General features: G+C 27.2%; 2 protein-coding genes across 3 annotated transcripts; both read right to left on the reverse strand.

The window, feature by feature from the left end:
- Window positions 1-7: 7 nt before the first annotated feature.
- LOC123272134 (WD repeat-containing protein 91) lies at window positions 8-6,699 on the reverse strand. The gene is made up of 8 exons (XM_044738799.1): window positions 6,574-6,699; window positions 4,651-4,915; window positions 4,465-4,580; window positions 4,102-4,289; window positions 2,569-2,872; window positions 2,373-2,494; window positions 1,628-2,282; window positions 8-186 (listed from the first exon to the last, which is right to left on the reverse strand). The coding sequence occupies exons 1-8, from the start codon at window positions 6,691-6,693 to the stop codon at window positions 37-39; spliced, it is 1,920 nt and encodes a 639-aa protein (XP_044594734.1). The 5' UTR covers window positions 6,694-6,699; the 3' UTR covers window positions 8-36.
- Window positions 6,700-6,706: 7 nt separating this feature from the next.
- Window positions 6,707-15,961, reverse strand: LOC123272133. 2 transcript variants are annotated; one of them, XM_044738797.1, is made up of 7 exons: window positions 13,935-15,961; window positions 13,607-13,809; window positions 10,673-11,020; window positions 9,629-9,631; window positions 9,440-9,520; window positions 8,907-9,136; window positions 6,707-7,112 (listed from the first exon to the last, which is right to left on the reverse strand). In XM_044738797.1, the coding sequence occupies exons 1-7, from the start codon at window positions 15,703-15,705 to the stop codon at window positions 7,109-7,111; spliced, it is 2,640 nt and encodes an 879-aa protein (XP_044594732.1). In that variant the 5' UTR covers window positions 15,706-15,961; the 3' UTR covers window positions 6,707-7,108. The 2 variants fall into 2 exon arrangements, with proteins under 2 accessions (XP_044594732.1, XP_044594733.1); XM_044738798.1 differs by lacking the exons at window positions 6,707-7,112; window positions 9,629-9,631 and having other exon boundaries at window positions 8,668-9,136; window positions 13,935-15,826.
- Between the last annotated feature and the right edge of the window lie 4,052 nt (window positions 15,962-20,013).

Genomic DNA, 20,013 nt, shown 5'->3' on the forward strand with positions numbered 1-20,013 from the left:
TTAGGAATTTATACACATGCTAATTTTATTTTTATATCATGGTGAGAGAAGAGTAGAAACACGACAGTTTCCTTCGGCTCCTCCAGTTATACATGTTCCTGATTGATTGGCTGTTGACCAGTCACAGCACAGAGTTCCTTTGTGACCACCTAGCTCGAGTATTTTTGCTTGAGCTCCTGGCGGCATCTGGAAAATAATCTATATTATTAAGAGAATAAGCAAAATTTTGTGGCCAGTGGATTTATATGATAAAATGATATTGTATCTTGTAAACTATTGACATTTTTAAAGATATAAACTCATGCTGATGTTACACTCATCGAGACCTTCCATTTGAGTACCCACATCAGTTTTTCATATATTTCATATATTTATATATATTATATATATATATGTATATATGAAAAATATATCAAAAATGCATGTGGGTACTCAAATGAAAGCTCTTGATGAGTGTAATATCGGGATGAGCTTATATCTTTAAAAATGTCAATAATTAAGAACTGACATTGCTATCTTGTCAACTAATGATATTTTTGAAGATATTAGCTCATCAATTTTTCATATATTTATATATATATTATATACTTTACAAATACCATTTATATAAAATATATAAAAAATTCCATGTGGGTACTCAAATGACAGGTCTCGATAAGTGTAACATCGAAATGAGTTTATATCTTAAAAAATGTCAATAATGAAGAAATGATTTTGTATCTTGTGAACTATTGACATTTTTAAAGATATAAGCTCACCCCGACATTACACTCATCGAGACCTTTCATTTGAGTACCCACATCAATTTTTCATATATTTATATATATATTATATATATGTATATATGAAAAATATATCAAAAATGCATGTGGGTACTCAAATGAAAACTCTTGATGAGTGTAACATTAGGATGAGCTTATATTGTTAGAAATATCATTAGTTTAGAAGATACAATGTAATTTCTCCATTATTAACATTTTTAAAAATATAAACTCATCCTGATGTTACACTCATCAAGACCTTTCATTTGAGTACCTACATCAATTTTTCATATATTTCACATATTCATATATTTTACAAATACCATATATATAAAATATATAAAAAATACCATGTGGGTACTCAAATGAAAGGTCTCGATAAGTGTAACACCGAAATGAGCTTACATCTTAAAAAATGTCAATAATTAAAAAATGACCTTGTATCTTGTAAACTATTGACATTTTTAAAGATATAAGCTGATCTCGACATTACACTCATCAAGACCTTTCATTTGAGTACCCACATCAATTTTACATATATTTCATATATTATATATATGTATATATGAAAAATATATCAAAATGCATGTGGGTACCCAAATGAAAGCTCTTGATGAGTGTAACATCGGGATGAGCTTATATTTTTAAAAATGTCAATATTTAAGAAAGTACAGTGCAATTTAACAAAAGTCATTATTTAATAATTTTATTTATTTACAGTTCACATAGTGACTGCAAGGTTGCTAGTTTTTATTCATTATTTCATTTATATCCCGAGACTTAAACCGAATGACAAAAATAATTTTTATTTCTTAGCTGATAATTTAATTTAATTATTCCAGATAAAGATAAATTTATTTACTCACCTTGTAAATATTACCACCAGTCTGTGTGCAAAGCAACATATGATTACCGCTCTGATCAAAGGTAAACATTTTCCCATGAACAGCATTCTTTTCAATCTTAATTTTAGCCTCCCATATGGTTTTCCCTGTTTGGTTGAGACTTCTTTGGCACAACTTGCCATCTTCACTGAGAATACAGATATTAGTGTAGTCATTTATCAGCTCGATATCAATCACAGGACTTGAGTGACACGTGAAATTATCAATTATTTCATTTCTCCGTAAATCGTGAATTAAAAGATTCCCATTAGAAAGCCCGGTGATCAACAGCTGACTATTGTGATTAAACACCGAACACAAAGCTGTCAAATTCCCGTCCATTGGTAAAGTTCGTTCGAGCTTACGAGTCTTGACATCATAGAGCAAAAGTTTACTTTCATTAGAGTCCGTAATGGAGCAGATAAATGTAGAGTCCAAGGGACTGCAAGTCAGCGAAACAACACGTGAACCTTCGTGTTGGATTTCCCACAAGGTTTTGCAGTCTCTTGTATCGTGAAGTTGTATTGAGCCATTGTTGTCACCATGCAAAAAGTATCTTTCGTTCTTTGAGATCCAGTCCAAAGAAGTTACTGCTTTGTTGGAGTTTGCTGTTGTCGAAGTGAACGTCGCAACAGTTCTGCAAAATAATTACCGTCAGTAAAATTAAATAAAAAATTAGCTCAATTATTAAATTATAAAATTCATTATAATTAAGTTATAAAATTACTTTGGTGAAGGGATAGGTGTCCAAACTTTAATGACACCATCAGCATCTCCAGTAGCGACATACGATCCACTTGTATTACTTTTACACTGAATTATTGAAGTCTTGTGCTCTGTGTATTCTTCCTTTAATTTTATTTTTAATTAATGATAGTAACTATCAATATCAATAAATTAAATCTACTAATAAAAACTCTTACTTGGCTTAAAAGAATGTAATTAGAATCAATTTTATCTTTGGCTTTGCGTTCTATAGTTGTATCAATAGGAAAATCTCGCTTTCTAGTTAACCTAGAGTCACAACTCATGCTTCTCTTTGCTACATCTCCTTTACTTAATGAATTAACTCGTCCTTTCGTGCATGTTCTCTTGGTAACTGTCGTGTCAAGATCACTTTTTTTGGTACTGGATAGAGATTTTCGATTTAAAATCGGACTTGAGCCTCCACCGATATTTTTTATTAAACTTCGTAGAGTTTTTGGATTTTCCAGCAATGGAGATTCCCTATAAATTTAATTTACATTAAAGTTTGACAAAAAAAAAAACTATAAATTTTTATTATACAATACAATATATCCATTTTTACAAAACATCCAATGAATATACTCCTTCTTTACATCTAATGTAAAAAACTTGTTACGACTTTATTAGTTTGTATTAGTGCAATTATTCTTTCTACTTAAGTGCATGCATAAAAATGATGCTATTTAATCATTTAATTGTAAGTAGCCATCTTGTAGTCATTATGTGACTGCCGTGACTTGTAAACTATAAATAAACAAAATTTTGCTTCATTAAATAATGACCTTTGTTAAATTGCACTGTATCTTTTTAACTATAGACGTTTTTAAAGATATAAGCTCCTCCCGATGTTACACTCATCAAAAGCTTTCATTTGAGTACCCACTTGCATTTTTGATATATTTTTCATATATGCATATATATAATATATATAAATATATGAAAAATTGATGTGGGTACTTAAATGAAAGGTCTTGATGAATACAATATCGGGATGAGCTAATATCTTCAAAAATATCATTAGTTGACAAGATAGCAATGTCAGTTCTTAATTATTGACATTTTTAAAGATATAAGCTTATCCCGATATTACACTCATCAAGACCTTTCATTTGAGTACCCACATGTATTTTCATATATTTTTTCATATATACATATATATAATATATATATAAATATATGAAAAATTGATGTGGGTACTCAAATGAAAGGTCTCGATGAGTGTAATGTCGGAGTGAGCTTATATCTTTAAAAATATCATTAGTTGACAAGATAGCAATGTCAGTTCTTAATTATTGACATTTTTAAAGATATAAGCTCATCCCGATATTACACTCATCAAGAACTTTCATTTGAGTACCCACTTGCATTTTTGATATATTTTTCATATATACATATATATAATATATATATAAATATATGAAAAATTGATGTGGGTACTCAAATGAAAGGTCTTGATTAGTGTTACATCGGAATGAGCTTATATATTTAAAAATGCCAATAGATCTCAAAATACAAGGTCATTTCTTAATTATGTATCTAGAGATAGGGCATTTTCGAATGCAGCCTAAATACTTATCATCATAAATTTTCTATTGGTGAGAATTATATGAAACTTTGCTTATTCTCTTAATAATATAGATAAAAACTTTATGTGTATATAGACGATCGGCGTTTATTCTATCGAAATAAATAAATAAATATATACATACTGAGCAATAATATAAAAATCATCCATAATTGGTGGATGTTGCGGTGTGGACCCTGGATTAACGTCAGAAATATTGTCAATTTTATTGGATTCTGCGAGGCACTGTTTCAGAGTTTCATTTTCTTCTTGCAGACGCTTCAATTTATTCGTATCCTCATCGATGGTAAGAAGTGTAGGTTGTGGCATACACTGTAAAAATTTCCAGAATCTTCTTCCGTTCACCAGCTCCACATTAACTATCATATACGTTTTTATTTTATGTAGATTGAATCATTTGATCCATTTTTATTTACTCAATATTTCATATAATTGAATTTATATATATTATTTTCATCTATTTATTATATTTATAAACAAAACTCACTTGAAAAATCATTGCTAAGAAATTATGTAGTGAGACTAGCATCGTGTCCTGCCACTGTTTGCTAAAATACACTGAATAAATTGGATTGTCCTCGGGATTTTTGGTAAATGGAAAAGCTAAATGAAATAAAATAAATAAATTTTATTAAAAATAAAAAACTCATTTTGTGAATTTAAAATAACATACCAAACCATTCTTTCCACTCAGAGTGTCCCTGTAATTCTGGAGTCATTTTTGCAAAAAAATCACGAATACGTTCCTGTTTGTTATTAACTGCGGCATTAATAAGATACATTTTAAGTACTGAGTTTTCCAATTTTCTTACACTTGGAACAAAATAATTTTCTAGTCGACAAAACATTCGCGTGTCCAAGTGACCCCAGAGTTCTCTTAATGAAACCAAATCAAATGTATAAATGTACTGCATTAATTGATCCACAATCTTATCGACCTAGAAAAAATATTTCAATTTAATTATAAATAATTATAATAAATCAAATTGAAATAATTATGATACTGAAGTTACTTTTAAAAAATTTTATAACAAATCAATTACAATAAAAAAAATGCTTCTAAAAATTTTCACTTATAATCTATATTATTAAGAGAATAAGAAAAATTTTGTAGCCAGTGTATTTATATGATAAAATGGGTTTTTATCATTAGAAAGGTCTTGATTTGGAAGTGTGCCTTTTCAAGATTTTATATCATTCTCACTAACAGTCATTTTATGATCTCTATCTCTGGATATATAATTAAGAAATTACCTTGTATCTTGTGGAATATCGACATTTTTAAAGATATAAGCTCATCCCGATGTTACACTCATCAAGACTTTTCATTTGAGTACCCACATCAATTTTTCATATATTTTATATATTTATATATATATGTATATATGAAAAATATATCAAAAATGCAAGTGGGTACTCAAATGAAAGCTCTTGATGAGTGTAACATCGGGATGAGCTTATATCTTTAAAAATGTGAATAATAAAGCAATGACGTGGTATTTTGTCCACTGATGATATTTTTAACGATATAAGCTCATCCCGATGTTACACGCATCGAGACCTTTCATTTGAGTACTCACATCAATTTTTCATATATTTATATATATTTTATATGTTATATATATGTATATATGAAAAATATATCAAAAATGCATGTAGGTACTCGAATGAAAGCTCTTGATGAGTGTAACCTTGGAATGAGCTTATATCTTTAAAAATGTCAATAATTAAAAAATTACCTTGTATCTTGTCAACTACTGACATTTTTAACGATATAAGCTCATCCTGGAGTAACTCTCATCGAGGCCTTTCATTTAAGTACCCACATCAATTTTTCATATATTTATATATATTATATATATGTATATATGAAAAATATATCAAAAATGCATGTGGGTACTCAAATAAAAGCTCTTGATGAGTATAGCACCAGGATGAGCTTATATTTGTAAAAATGTCAATAATTAAGAAATAACCTTGTATCTTGTCAACTATTAACATTTTTAAAGATACAAGCTCATTCCGATGTTACACTCATCAAGACCTTTCATTGGAGTACTCACATCAATTTTTCACATATTTTATATATTTATATATATTACATATATTTATATATCAAAAATATATAAAAAATGCATGTGGGTACTCAAATGAAAGCTTTTGATGAGTGCAACATCGGGATAAGCTTATATCTGTAAAAATGTCAATATTTAAGAAAGTGCAGTGCAATTTAACAAAAGTCATTATTTAATACAATACAAGATTGCTAGTTTTTATTAATTTTCATACATGAAAATTAAGTTAGCCGACATCTAAAAATTTTTAGAATTTTTTTTTATTAAAAAAATCATTATAAAATAATAAATAAAAAATTTTCATTTGTAAAAAACTCGAAAAACTGCAAGTGCAATTTTTAAAAAATATTTTTTAGTTCTAATTTAATAATTAAAAACGTCAGCTAACTTTAGTATTATTTTTCCCATGCGTAATTTTTTTATTAAATTATTTTTCATAATAATTTCATTGCTATAAAATTCTAATATCTGTTAACTTCAGTAACATATAAATAATAAAATAAAGTGTAAAAAATACTTACTCGAAAGCCTTTCTCTTTTTCAGCTTTCAATTCATTATCAAATGCCCGTAATGTTTGACTAAAACCGCGGAATAATAAATACTCTTTCACTAATTCATCAACATACTGTACGTGCGACATAATGGAATCACAGAAATTTTATAAATTACTATATTAATATAAAAAAAAAAAAAAAGAACTATATAATTGCCATCATTAGCTGATTAACAATATTTTGACTCCTAGATTTTCACACCAGAGATTTGCTCTTAAATCTTGATTACTGTTGGTTTATAATTATAAGTTATGTTCCTATATGATTATTATTCCCAGCTCCAATGTATTTATACGTACTTGCGAGTTGCGAGTACTGACGTAGTCGCAGCACAACAGCATAAAACGCTACTGCGGACATTGTGACGTCAGATCAGTAGCTATAATGTATAAGTATACATCCGCACTATATTCTATTGTCAATAATATAAGTACATCTGCTCATCTCTTATTATTCTTTTTTTTTTCCAAATAAAATTCTGGATATATTTGCAACAAATCCTTATCTAGAGACAAGTTTTTATCGCACAATTGTGTTTTATTACTTGAATTTAAAATTCTATTTTTAACGTTATATAATATAAAAAAATCTACTGCACGTTAAAACGATGAAATTTTATGTTTTTATCAATACTATGCAATTATTTTTGTTTTTATTTCCTCAAGGATTTTGTCAATATGAAAGAATTACAATTGAACTATTTAAATAATAATTTTTGTCAAGAAATTAAGATTTCTTAAATATATAATTAGTAATTATTTATATTCCGAAATTATTAGATCATTCTTTTACAATATTTACAAGCTTAATAGAAAATACAATTATGAATTTTTGTTTCGGTAATTATTTACAAGTGGGGTTCACTATTTTAATTTTCATTTTTTTTAACAAAATTTTCATTTTTTTAAACGAAATTTTTCATTTTTAACTAAATTAATTATGAAAATTAATTTAGCAGATATTTATCAAATTTGAGTAATTTTTTTTAATAAATTATGGCAAAAAAAAATTGACATGTAGAAATTTTAAAAAGTTAAAAATGAAATTTTTTAAAAATAACTTTTAGGAAGAAATTTATTTGTTAAAAAATAATTAAATAGCCGAGGCTATTAACTTTAATGTAATACGAAATTTCTATTTGACTTCATTGATATATTTTTTTTTAAATACATAAAAAAAATGAACAATTAATAAAAAAAAGTTGATTATCACAATTTTAACAAATCTTCAAAAAAAATTTATAAATTCTTTAGAAAATTGTGATATCCGACTTTTTTTGTAAATTGTTTGTTTTTTCATGTAGTTTTCACAAAAAAATGTATCAAAAACATCAAAAAAAGATAAAATAGAAATTTTATCCAAAAATGTGAGAGCTAAAATTTATTCCAACTTTTGAAGGCAAAAAAGCTATCGAAATCTTTTTTTTTTTCTTTCACGATATTTTTTATCATAAATGAGCCGTAAAAACAAGCAGAATAAAAAAAATTGAAAAATGTTAATTTTTCACGTAGATATGGCCAAAAATTCATTTTTTTTTTTAAATTTCTATTTGATTTTATTGATATATTTTTTTTTAAAAATACACAAAAAAATGAATTTAAAAAAAATTTGATTCACAATGTTAACAAATTTTCTAAAAAATTTATAAATTTTTTAGAAAATTCTAAAATGCAATTTTTTTTTTTTTGATTATTCGTTTTTTTATGTACTTTTTAAGAAAATATGTCAAAAATATAAAAAAAAAGATAAAATAGAAATTTTATCCAAAAACATGATAGCCAAAATTTTTTCCAACCTTTGAAGGCAAAAAAGCTATCGAAATCTTTATTTTTTTCTCTCACGACATTTTTTATCATAAATCCGCCTTAAAAGCCAGCAGAATCACAAAAAATTAATAAATGTTAATTTTTCACCTAGATATGGCCAAAAATAGGTTTGACCCGACTTGTAAATAATTACTTTCGTTTCTTACTTATCGATCACATTTAAACTGTTAAATTTATTTTTTAAACTTAAAAAAAACTAGATTAAATTATTTAAAATTGTAAATTAACAAAAGATTATTTTAATGCATTTAATTATTAAAAATTATACATCTAAATTTAATATATATATTTATAAAGGCACAATATTCCTGAAAAAGCACAGGCATTTCGCATTTAACAATTAATTTTCACAGCGTGTTTGCGAAAAATGCGTGGTAAAATTTTTTTGGTTTAAGTCTTTGGCTTTTAATAACTTTTAAATTAAAAAAAATATTAATAAAGAAGTATGAATTAATGTAGCAAAGTTGAATTACAAGTCAACATCTTCTTGGTGAGCTTTTGGAGCTTTTATCTCTTCAGTAGTATCTTTGATTACACAGTCACATTCACATTCACAATCATCTTCTTTAATAGTTGTATGAACTTGTGCTACTTCTACTAACGGTACAGGCGGTGGTATCGATCCATCTTCATCAGCAATTGCGAAACCAATAGTCGCGCCTATCTTTTGAGTTGCATGCTTAAAAGAATCCGACAACATCACCTATAATTGTACATATAATTATTTTTAATTATTTCATCTATACTAATATTATAAAGAGAAAAGATTCAATTGTTTGTTTGTTTGCGTTGAACAGGCTCCGAAACTACTGAACCGATTTGGAAAATTCTTTCACTGTTGGGAAGCTACACTATCTCCGGGTAACATAGGCTATAATATATTTTTAAAAAAATTAGGGATCTTTACTAAAACTCCAATTTTTGTTAAGTACCCGTGCGAAGCTGAGGTGGACTGCTAGTTTGTAATAAAATAAAAAATTTTTAAATATACTTTATGTGTACATACCTGAACGACATTTATACACATGGAAGTTAAGGCTAGACCAAACACCAAGTAGACTATTGAACACATCATGTAAATAGGGTGCTAAAAAATCATTGATAAATAAATTATTAAATAAGCTCATTAATAATTAATTTAAACAAATTGATAATATTTTGTTTAAAAAAATCCTGCATCAGCAAATTTTCTTACCATCTAGATCCAGCGTGAAAACAAAATGCAAGATCAGCAAATTAATATTTTAATTTTATGCAAAAGCTTAACTAGATATGACACATGCATTGTTTACTTTAACAATCATGTAACATAAAAGATAATTATTTTTAAGTGGGGTCCACCATTTCAATTTTTCATTTTTTGAACGAAAGGCCCTCGTCAGACAAGCCGGGGTAAAATGCCCCCATTGCAATCGGGCTAATTTTTTTCCCTGAAATGCCTTATACTGTGGACAACATCTCAGCCCAGTTTCAACTCTGAAATATCACGCGTTTTTGAGTAAAAAATAAAAGTTTTTTTTTTCACATTTATTATTCTCCGAATCCACTTGATTATAGTAAAAAAAAGTGCCTATGGGTTTTAAGATATCACTTATTAGTATTCCTAGAAAAATTCGCTCGACAATCAGGTCAGTTGGTAATCGGTAAAAATGCGATTATATTTTTTTTTAATTTTTTTTTTATGCCAAAATCGTATGGTACACCTTAGCTTTTTTTTGTACGTATTACTCTAACATTGACCTACAATATATATTTTTTTAAGATTTTTCGAAATATTAGACGATAGTAGAAAAAAATAAAATATTCTCAAAACATTAAAAGTTTAATGATCCTTACAATCATCAAATATTTTTTGAAGTATGAAAAAAATATATTTTGTAAACTGAGACGAAGGGATAATGTGTAAGAAATTACATGACTGTACTTAAGGAATTTGAGGCAAAAAAAATGTTTGAACAATTTGTTGATGAAAAATTTAAAAAAAAAAGTTGATTATCACAATTTTAACAAATTTTCAAAAAAATTTATAAATTTTTTAGAAAATTGTGGTATTCAACTTTTTTTTTAATCGTTTGTTTTTTATCATAAATGTGCTGTAAAATTAAGCAGAATAAAAAAAATTATTAATTTTTCACCTAAATATGGCCAAAAATAGGGTGGATCCCACTTGTAAGTAATTACCAAAAATATCTAGTAGAAAAACAACTACAGCAAATTGAAAAAAAATAATTATAATTACCTTCGGTACATAATCGCCAAAGCCAATTGTGCTCATGGATATAAAAACAAAGTAGAAGCTTTCAAAAAAGCCCCATTGTTCCCACAAATTGAATGCAGTTGCTCCAACAAATATGTAAGCTAATAAGATAGTAATCGCTACGGAAATAGGTAAATTAAATTCATCATTTATGGCGAAATTTGAGAGTTCTGGTGTCACTGGCGTCCCAGGCTGGCTCACAGGTATATTAGCGTCAAGATTGAGAACTGTTTGCTGTTTGTGCATTTCTGCTAGTTCATCAGGACTCAGTTCTGATGGACGTCTGAATGTTGCAAGATCATAAACCAATTGAACGCCTTTCATCACTTCCTAATAAGGTCATTTTATTAATAATAAATATTGTTTCTTTTTTTCTTTTGCTTTGTTGATAGCCAGCAACCAAACGGTTTTAGTTAAGTTGTTTATAACTTACTCTGCAATTCGACGTCAAGACTTGCAGTGCAAGTACAGTGGACTCTCGATAACTTGAACTTCAAGGGAAGTGATAAAAATTTCGAGTTAACGAGTTTTCGACTTAACAAACAGTTCAGAATTTGCAAGTAGACCAAAGAAATTAAGAAAACACTTGATTTGCAAGAAAATGACTTAGAGAGAAAATAATATACATTACAAACAAGGATATAAGAAGCATTGAACGCTTGTAAAGGAATTTAAATTTGATCCACAGATTCGGTAGAATCTGGCGCCAAGTTCCGTTCAAATCTGCTGTAAACGGAGCGCCAGACTTCCACAGATTCGGTAGAATCTGGCGCCAAGTTCCGTTCAAATCTGCTGTAAACGGAGCGCCAGACTACCGACTATGTTTACTGTAAGCAGAACGGTATTTTGAGGTTGCAAAATTTTATTTAATTCTACGGTACTTTTTTTTCCTAAATTGTATATTATAACAGTAATTCATACTTTATTTGACTGTTATTAATTAATTATATTCACTTATAACAATTAATCTAATTGAAATTATTAAATTTAATCAGCACAAACTATAGCAACGCAAAAATTTCGATCCTGACTTTTTTTCGACGGGCAAAGTGATCTGCCACAGACTAAATAATTCGAGAATGCATAGTAATCCTTCATTAGATGGGAAACTACAGTTAAAAAAGATATTTCACAACTTGCATCTACACCCGCCAGGGTGCGCTGGAATTATTTTTACATAAACTGTAGCTTCAAGGGGATAGTTTGCTATAAAAAATGCAGCCAACGCGAGATTTAAGTTGGTACCAATTGTAAATTTTTATTATAATTACAAAAAATACTAAAATCCGAACAAAAACAGTTTCACTGTAAAAAATCGCGCCAAGTCCACGTTCATAAGACTATTAAGAAAAAAAAATTTGTTTTTTTCTTTACAAAAATATATAAAATAAAAAAATAAAAAAATCCAAGTAACCGATATGATTGTTTATGATTTTCGGAAATTAAAAAAAATTGTGTTATAAATTTAAAAATTAAGAAATTAAGTAGCAAATTAAAAATTAAGAAATTAAAAACTAAGTAGTCAATGATTACATATGGGCCAAATGGAACGGAAACTGGATGAGCTCAGAATCACTCTTACACCAAGTAAGAGCTAATGTATGGGAAATACCTCCAAAGTCACCAAATCGCAAAATCCAAACCATAATCACCCGCCTAAGAATAGGGCACACCTATATTACTCATAACCACCTGATGGCACGAGAGACCTGTACTAAATGTCCAAAATGCAATGCACCAATAACTGTACACCACATACTGGCCGAATGCCCACTCAACACCACCCCAATGGACCTGCCCAAGTGCCTGAGCGACGAGAAGTACCTCCAGGATGTGATAAAAACATTAAAGTTATTAAAAATTCTCACAAAAATATAAGCTAGCCATAAATTCTAAATATAGGCCAAATAATTACTATTATTGGTTCACCAGATACAATATGATTTGAAATCTTAAATAAACCATGTATAGTTGCTTAAAATACCCATTTAGTATTGTCTATGTGTATTTAAAATATAAATATAATCATTTATCATTGTTGTAATTTTGAAGTCGCTCATGACCATGCTGTTTATGCGACTACTAAATAAATAAAGATAAAAAAAAAAAAAAAGAAAAAAATTTTGGAACGTACTTGGTGTGCGTCATTGTGTATTTAAATTTTTTTAAAGTCCTAGTAAATAGATTTTACGAATTTCATTAAAAGTAAAATATTTTGCAACCGCGCACACTAAATACGTTCCAAAATTTTTTTTCTTAATTTTTAAATTTATAACACAATTTTTTTTAATTTCCGAAAATCATAAACAATCATATCGGTTACTTGGATTTTTTTATTTTTTTATTTTATATATTTTTGTAAAGAAAAAAACAAATTTTTTTTTCTTAATAGTCTTATGAACGTGGACTTGGCGCGATTTTTTACAGTGAAACTGTTTTTGTTCGGATTGCTATAAGCTTGGACAATTCGGAGAAAAACGTCTTTATATTTTACTAACTTCGATTTATAGAGTTTCACTTTTAAAATTCAAGTTATAGAGTATAAATATCCATTATCGATACTGGAAGGGAAACGATACTAAGTTCGAGTTACAGAGTTTAAATAACTCGCGTATTTAAGAGTTCAACGGAAGGAAATACAAATTTTTTTCGAGTTATTGAAGATTTCGACTTAACAAGGTTCGAGTTACCGAGAATTCACTGTATTTTAGTCAAGTTGTAGTAAAATTGAAAGGAAATTTAACCAAAAGTTTGGTGTTAACTTGTATTCAAATTGTGGACGTAGATTTTCGTCAATTTGTTTACAACTGTTGTACTGTAAAGAATTACAGCAAACTTGATGTTAAGTTAATTATAACTGTTGAAATCTAACTACTTTTAAAAAAAGCGTGGCTATTAGGGTAATTTAATAATTACTTGGACAGGAGCAGTTCTTCGCACTCGCCGACAACTTCCTGTGTAGTAGACTCTTCTTACATATGCCCAAAAAAATTTGATGCATCTTGTAAATAGTTTACCAAAATCAGCAAGTATAATAAGGAACAACGGGATTCCAAAAATAGCGTAAACTATTGTGATAGCTCGGCCTGTCGTTGTGCTTGGTGCTATATGGCCATATCCTGAATAAAAAAACAATAATTAACTATATAAAAATTTATCTTTGATTTATCAACGGATAAATTATCAAGTATAATTATTATAATAAAATAAATTTAAATCGAGAAATCAACGGGACACGCCTCACCAATTGTTGTGATAACAGTAAGACAATAAACAACCGCATTGAGAAAACTCCAGCTTTTTTGACCACTGTACGATTGTACTCCAGCTTCGTGAGCTGCATGTAACTGTTCTTCCAATTCCATCAACTTCTTCCTCGCCATACTTTTCCAATCGTCTTCGCGCATATTGTGACTATAATTCCAAAGACTGTCTAAAAAGTCACGTTTTACTCGCTTAACTCCGCACTTGTAAAATGTCTCGAAAGCTCCCTCGGTAAAGCGAAAAATAAAAGCTCCTAATCCGCAATATATAATTATCAGTATTAACTGAGCAACACATTTATTACGACTTTTGCGAATTAAATAAACTTCTCGAGGACTTTGATCAACATAAGCGCGAAATTCAGCTCTAATATCCGACAAAGCTCGTATAAATTCAATTATCCTTGAAGATTTTTGGACCACCTTAGGCTTAATTTCTTCTTTTTTAGGCTCAATAACAATTTCTTCTTTTTTTTTAGGTTCAATTTTACTTTCTTCTGGCTTAACATTTCTTTTAAAAAATCCAAACCATGACCAAAAAGATTTTTTTTCCTCAATTTTCTCCTCTGTTTTTTCTTCCGGAATTATTTCCCTTGTTTTTTTCCTTTTACGTTTTCTCAAAGCAGCTTCCATTTTTGGATTAACGTAATCATCAATTTGTACATCGAGAATTCCTAATTCCCTTCTATCATAGTAATCTCTCTCTGCTTTCTTAAAGTCTTCAATGAGACTATCGCTGCTGAGAGGTATAATCTGTTTGCCAACAAGTGTCAGAGTTTTTGAATAGATAACCGGTGTCTCTTCTGTACCTTGATTTTCTTTACTATATTTCTCTTCATTTTTCTTCTCTTTGTTATCTTTTTCTTCACTCGTCTTCTCTTTATTAAATTTGTCTTCATTTTTCTTCTCTTTATTAAATTTGTTTTCATTATCCTTCTCTTTACTATCTTTTTTTTCTTTACAATCTTTACGTATTTTCCTTGATTTTTTCTTTCTTTCTTCAAAATCACTCTTACTAGATCTATCATCTTCAGCAAGACTCGAATCACTGGAACTTCTTCGTTCCTTTGAACGCCTAGTTCTTCTTCTTACCGCTGCTTTATCTCCATGTGACGACGACGAAGAAGATGATTTAATCCGCCTGTTTGACTCCATTCTATTTTCGTTGACTATTGGTTCAGTCAGAGTATTAACATTAGCAGCAATAGCAATAGCAGTAGCAGTAGCAATTGCAGCAGTAGACTTAGTACTTTCCACTTGACAATTTTCTTCAACCTTTTTCTCCAATTGCATTAAATCTTTCCTCTTATCATCAACCTTAGCATCTATTTTAATTTCACTCTTCTCTAAAACTACTAAATCTAATTGGTTCTTCATTTCAGCAGCTTCTGCCATTTGTTCTTCAATAATAGACGTAGGACTGGACGAGTGTGACTTCAATCTTCCATCAGTAGCCAACTCCTCCATCTTTTCCGTATCTTCAACCATTTGTTCCATTCGCGCTCTAGCCTCCAGTATTTTTTTATCTTCATCATCATTTTCTTCATCAATATCTTTAGCAATAGCCGCAGTAACAGCTCGTGAAGGTTCTGGAGTTTTATCCCGTCTTCTAGCAGCAGCTTTACGTCGTCTGTGCACTGTGTAACTGTCTTCCATCTTAATAACGATCCTCGTCACTATGTACAAAAGACAAGACTGAAGAAGACAAAAATAAAGTTCAGCTCCCACCACTACTGCTACTACTACCATCATCTACACAAACACTACCAATAGCGCACTCATAAAATTTTTTTATAAAATTTACCCAGATGACAAATCTCATTCAAATTCTTTAAATATTTATAACTCATCGTTATCTAAAATAATTTATTTCATTTATTATTTATCATTTATGATTTTCTGGATCATTTCTAACTAAAATACCGAGTTACATTTAGATCAGGTCAACTGCTAAAATTACAATAAATTTTATCTATTTCAGCTCTTGAGATTTTCTCGGTGAATTTCATCTTGTTTTTTTTTTCTTTATCTTCTTACGTAAACTGTCACATTCCCGAAATAGGACGCGTGGGATCTCAATATTTGTGCCGCGAAAAAATTATTAGAAAATCGATTAAAAATAATAATAGTATAATTTAATAATAGAATTGGTAAAAACATATATTTAAAAATTTATAAATACAAGTTTATTAGTTGCAAATTAAATATTGATCATTAATACATTTAACAATAAATAATACTCACCAATTGTTGTGTAAATAGTACCGGCATAAAACATAGCATTCCAAAATGTCCAAACTTTTTGATTGTCATTGAGTAATGCATGCTTGTAGTATTCCTTCAATTTTAGCTCATAATTCATCAACTCATTAGCTGTTTTTCCTCTCCACCTGTCTGCATGATCAAACAAATTTTTGTCTAGACAATATTCTCTTATCACGCGTATTGTTTCATTTCTGTCTTTTCTTATGTCCAGTATAATGTGATCTTCGTTACGGCCCTCAATGTAAACGAATATAAATGCTCCAGCGACACTGTATAATAGCATAATCACGGACAAAAAAATATGCGTGAACCAACGCTTGCTCCACGAGCTTACCTTAAATAAAATTTATTTATTTATTTATTTATTCATTTATTTATTTATTTACTTATTTATTTATTTATTTATTTAGTAAATTAACGCCTATCTGCTTTATACAGCGATTGAAGTGAATATACATACAAGAGAAAAGTAAATTAGTAATAATGGTAATAATAATGAAAGAATTACTAAGTTTATAATAATAACTAAAAAATTATAATAAAATACAATAATGTTTAGCATTAATTTAATTTAATTTAATTTGCGGCTTCAACTATATTTACTCAGTAAAAATGTATAATACTAGTTAGCTGACGTATTGAATTTTTTGATTTTTTTTTTAATAATTAAATTAGAACAAAAAAAATATTTTTTAAAAATTGCACTTACAGTTTTTAGAGTTTTTTTACAAATAAAATTTTTAAAAATTTTTTTTTGTTACAATTTTTTCAATAAAAAAAAATTTTTTTTTGTTACAATTTTTTCAATAAAAAAAATTTTTTTCATTTTTAGATGTCGGTTAACTTAATTTTCATCTAAAGTTAGCCGAAATTTTTAATTTTTTTTAATGATTAAATTAGAACAAAAAAATATTTTTTAAAAATTAGTTTTTTTACATATAAAAATTTTTTTTTATTTTTTTGTAATCATTTTTTTAATGAAAAAAAGTCTTAAAAATTTTTAAATGTCAGCTAACTTAATTTTTATAAAAATTTTAGAAAATTAATTTGTTGATAATAATAATAATAATAAATTTTTATTATTACCTTTCCATACAGCCAAAACACACTTTTTTCACCAAGACTCAAGCCAGATTTAGTAAAATCTTTTATTCCTTTAAATTGTGCAAACATAAATTCACTGGCTTTATTAACATACAAGACGTGGTGCTGGCCAGATCCAGGAGTCACCGGTATTGGAGTTTGTCCGTATGATGTTGCGACATATCCAGTCGGCGTTTGTGCATAATGAGTGTACTGTCCGGGCACTGGTAATTGTATTTTAGGCCTAGGCCGCACTTTTTTAGGTTTTGGTGACTCAGACATTGTTTACTTTAATCTCTGGATCTTTTATTTACATTTATTTAGAATTCTAGGTAAGGTGTCTCATCTGCAAATGATAAATATATAATATTATAAAAATAATTCAATGGTTTAAATAGTTGATAAATATTTAAATTTACTTACATCTATAATGGAAGTCCTGAATCTAATTAAATCAGCAAAAAAAAGAACTAACAATTAAGATAATTCTTACATCGATTTAATTTTTTTGCAAAAGCTAGTCTAGTTTGATGTCACGGCGACGTCGCGGAATCGACTGAACACAAACGTTTGACCCCGTGTCTTTTTGAATCTCACCCGCTTTCCTTTTGCGACTGCGCCTTATTTCTTTTTCCCACTTTCTTAGATATATATTTCACATTTTATGTAAATAAATATGTCAAAAAACATACTTTATTGTATCAATAAATTTTTGTATTACAAAAATATATGTACTATTCAATTTTAGATCGATTTATGATACTCAATTTACAGACATCTGACAATTTTTTAGGATTTTTTTTAAAGATAACTTTTTATAAATAAAATTTTGAAAAAAATTTTATTTATAAAGATTTTAATAAGCTATTAATTTATTCTTAGTAATAATTAATTTTTTTAATAAAATCAAGCATCTGTTGATTTTGATATTATGTCGATTTTATAGAAATCTAATTCTAAATTTAGCCAAATATTTTAATTTTTTTTATTGATAAATAATAAAATTAATAAATCAGGACAAAGTGTAATTAAATTTAATTTAACTTAGTTATCAAGAATATTTTAAGAAGTCTATAATTTTATTTTGGCTGCCGGAAGACATTTTTTTTAACTGAAATATTTTCAGTTTACTATTTTAATAATTTTTGTTTAAGATTAATAAGTATCAATTAATAAATACAAGTTATATAAGTTTAAAAAATAATGATACTTAAATTTTTAACGCAAATCAATTGTGATAAAAAATACTTTTACAAATTCGCACAATACGAAAGTTAGCCGACGTTAATTTTTTAATTTTTTTTCAATAATTAAATTAGAACAAAAAAAATATTTTTTAAAAAATGCACTTAAAGTTTTTCAAGTTTTGTACAAATTAATTATTTTTTTTGTAATAACTTTTTCAATAAAAAAAAATTCTAAAAATTTTTAGGTGTCGGCTAACTTAATTTTCATAAATTCGCAGTCATAATTTTTTAAAATTTCTCCATGAGATTTTAATGAAATTTTTTCATAGTTATTTAATTGTTATTAAAATCTAAAAAATGGTAAAATGTCTGTTAATTTCAGTGTCATTTAAAAATAGTATTCTATTTCGTATAAAAATTAAAATGACACTATAATTTACTGTCAGTTTTTTAGATTTTTATAGCGACTAAATTATTATGAAAAAAATTTTGAAAAAAAAATTCCATTACATTAAAGTTAGCACTTGACTATTTTTTAATTTTATTTAACAAAAAAATTTGTTCTAAAAAATTATTTTAAAAAAATTGTAATTTTAATTATGTTTTTATTTCTGAATGTCAATTTTTTGTTTTTCATTTTCTTGCCATAATTTATTTGTTGCAAAAATTCTTAAAATTATTAAATATCTGCCAAGTTAATTTTCATAAAAATTCTACGTTTAGAGATTAAAAAAATTCCAAGTGCAAAATAAAACAAATAATTTTTTTTTAATAATAGATTTATAATAAAAATCAAAAAAATTGTTAGATATCAGCAGATTTTTAATTTATCATTTCAGCATCATAAATTAAACAAACATTATCCGATCACTCAGCCAAATAATTATGACATTAATGTTAGCCGTCACTTCATAATTTTTCAATTTTTTTTTAACAAAGAAATTTGTTAAAAAAATTGCATTTTAAAATTTTTAAAATTTCTACATGTTAATTTTTTTTTCTCATTATTTTTGCCATAATTTATTTGTGAAAAAAATTTTTTTAAATTATCAAATATCTGCTAAATTAATTTTAATAAATAATTAAATTACTTACTAGAAAAACCCATTGAAATAATCAGCATTTATTAAAATAAATATCTTTTATTGTAAAAATTTTATAAACAATGTCAAAGTTTAAAATAATAATATTAAAATAAAACAATTTCGAATTTTATAATACTAAAGTTACCGACGTTTTTAATTTTTTGATTATTTTTCATTTATTAAATTAGAACTAAAAAATATTTTTAAAAAATAACACTTATAGTTTTTCAAGTTTTTTACAAATAAAAATTTTTTTTTATTTTTTTGTAATGATTTTTACGATAAAAAAAAAAAAAATTTTAGAAATTTTTAGATGTCGGCTAACTTAATTTTCATTTGAGTTTTTGGATGAAAATTAAATTTGCCGACATTTAAAAATTTTTATAATTTATTTTTTTGAAAAATAATTTTTAAAAAATTAAAATAAAAATTTTCACATG

Source organism: Cotesia glomerata, linkage group LG9 (genome assembly GCF_020080835.1).
Source record: "Cotesia glomerata isolate CgM1 linkage group LG9, MPM_Cglom_v2.3, whole genome shotgun sequence".
In the NCBI taxonomy this organism is placed as follows: Eukaryota; Metazoa; Arthropoda; class Insecta; order Hymenoptera; family Braconidae; genus Cotesia; species Cotesia glomerata.

What these genes read in the sequence shown, in the direction of transcription:
- LOC123272134 (XM_044738799.1), bottom strand. Translation starts at nt 6,693, where the DNA reads ATGTCGCACGTACAGTATGTTGATGAATTAGTGAAAGAGTATTTATTA. An exon ending in TGAGTGGAAAGAATGGTTTG is followed by an intron (nt 4,581 to 4,650) that starts GTATGTTATTTT and finishes TATTTCATTTAG; the next exon opens with CTTTTCCATTTACCAAAAAT. An exon ending in GATTTTTATATTATTGCTCA is followed by an intron (nt 2,873 to 4,101) that starts GTATGTATATAT and finishes TTAAATTTATAG; the next exon opens with GGAATCTCCATTGCTGGAAA.
- LOC123272133 (XM_044738797.1), bottom strand. Translation starts at nt 15,705, where the DNA reads ATGATGGTAGTAGTAGCAGTAGTGGTGGGAGCTGAACTTTATTTTTGT. An exon ending in TACTGTTATCACAACAATTG is followed by an intron (nt 13,810 to 13,934) that starts GTGAGGCGTGTC and finishes TTTTTTATTCAG; the next exon opens with GATATGGCCATATAGCACCA. An exon ending in TGTGTATAAATGTCGTTCAG is followed by an intron (nt 9,137 to 9,439) that starts GTATGTACACAT and finishes GTACAATTATAG; the next exon opens with GTGATGTTGTCGGATTCTTT.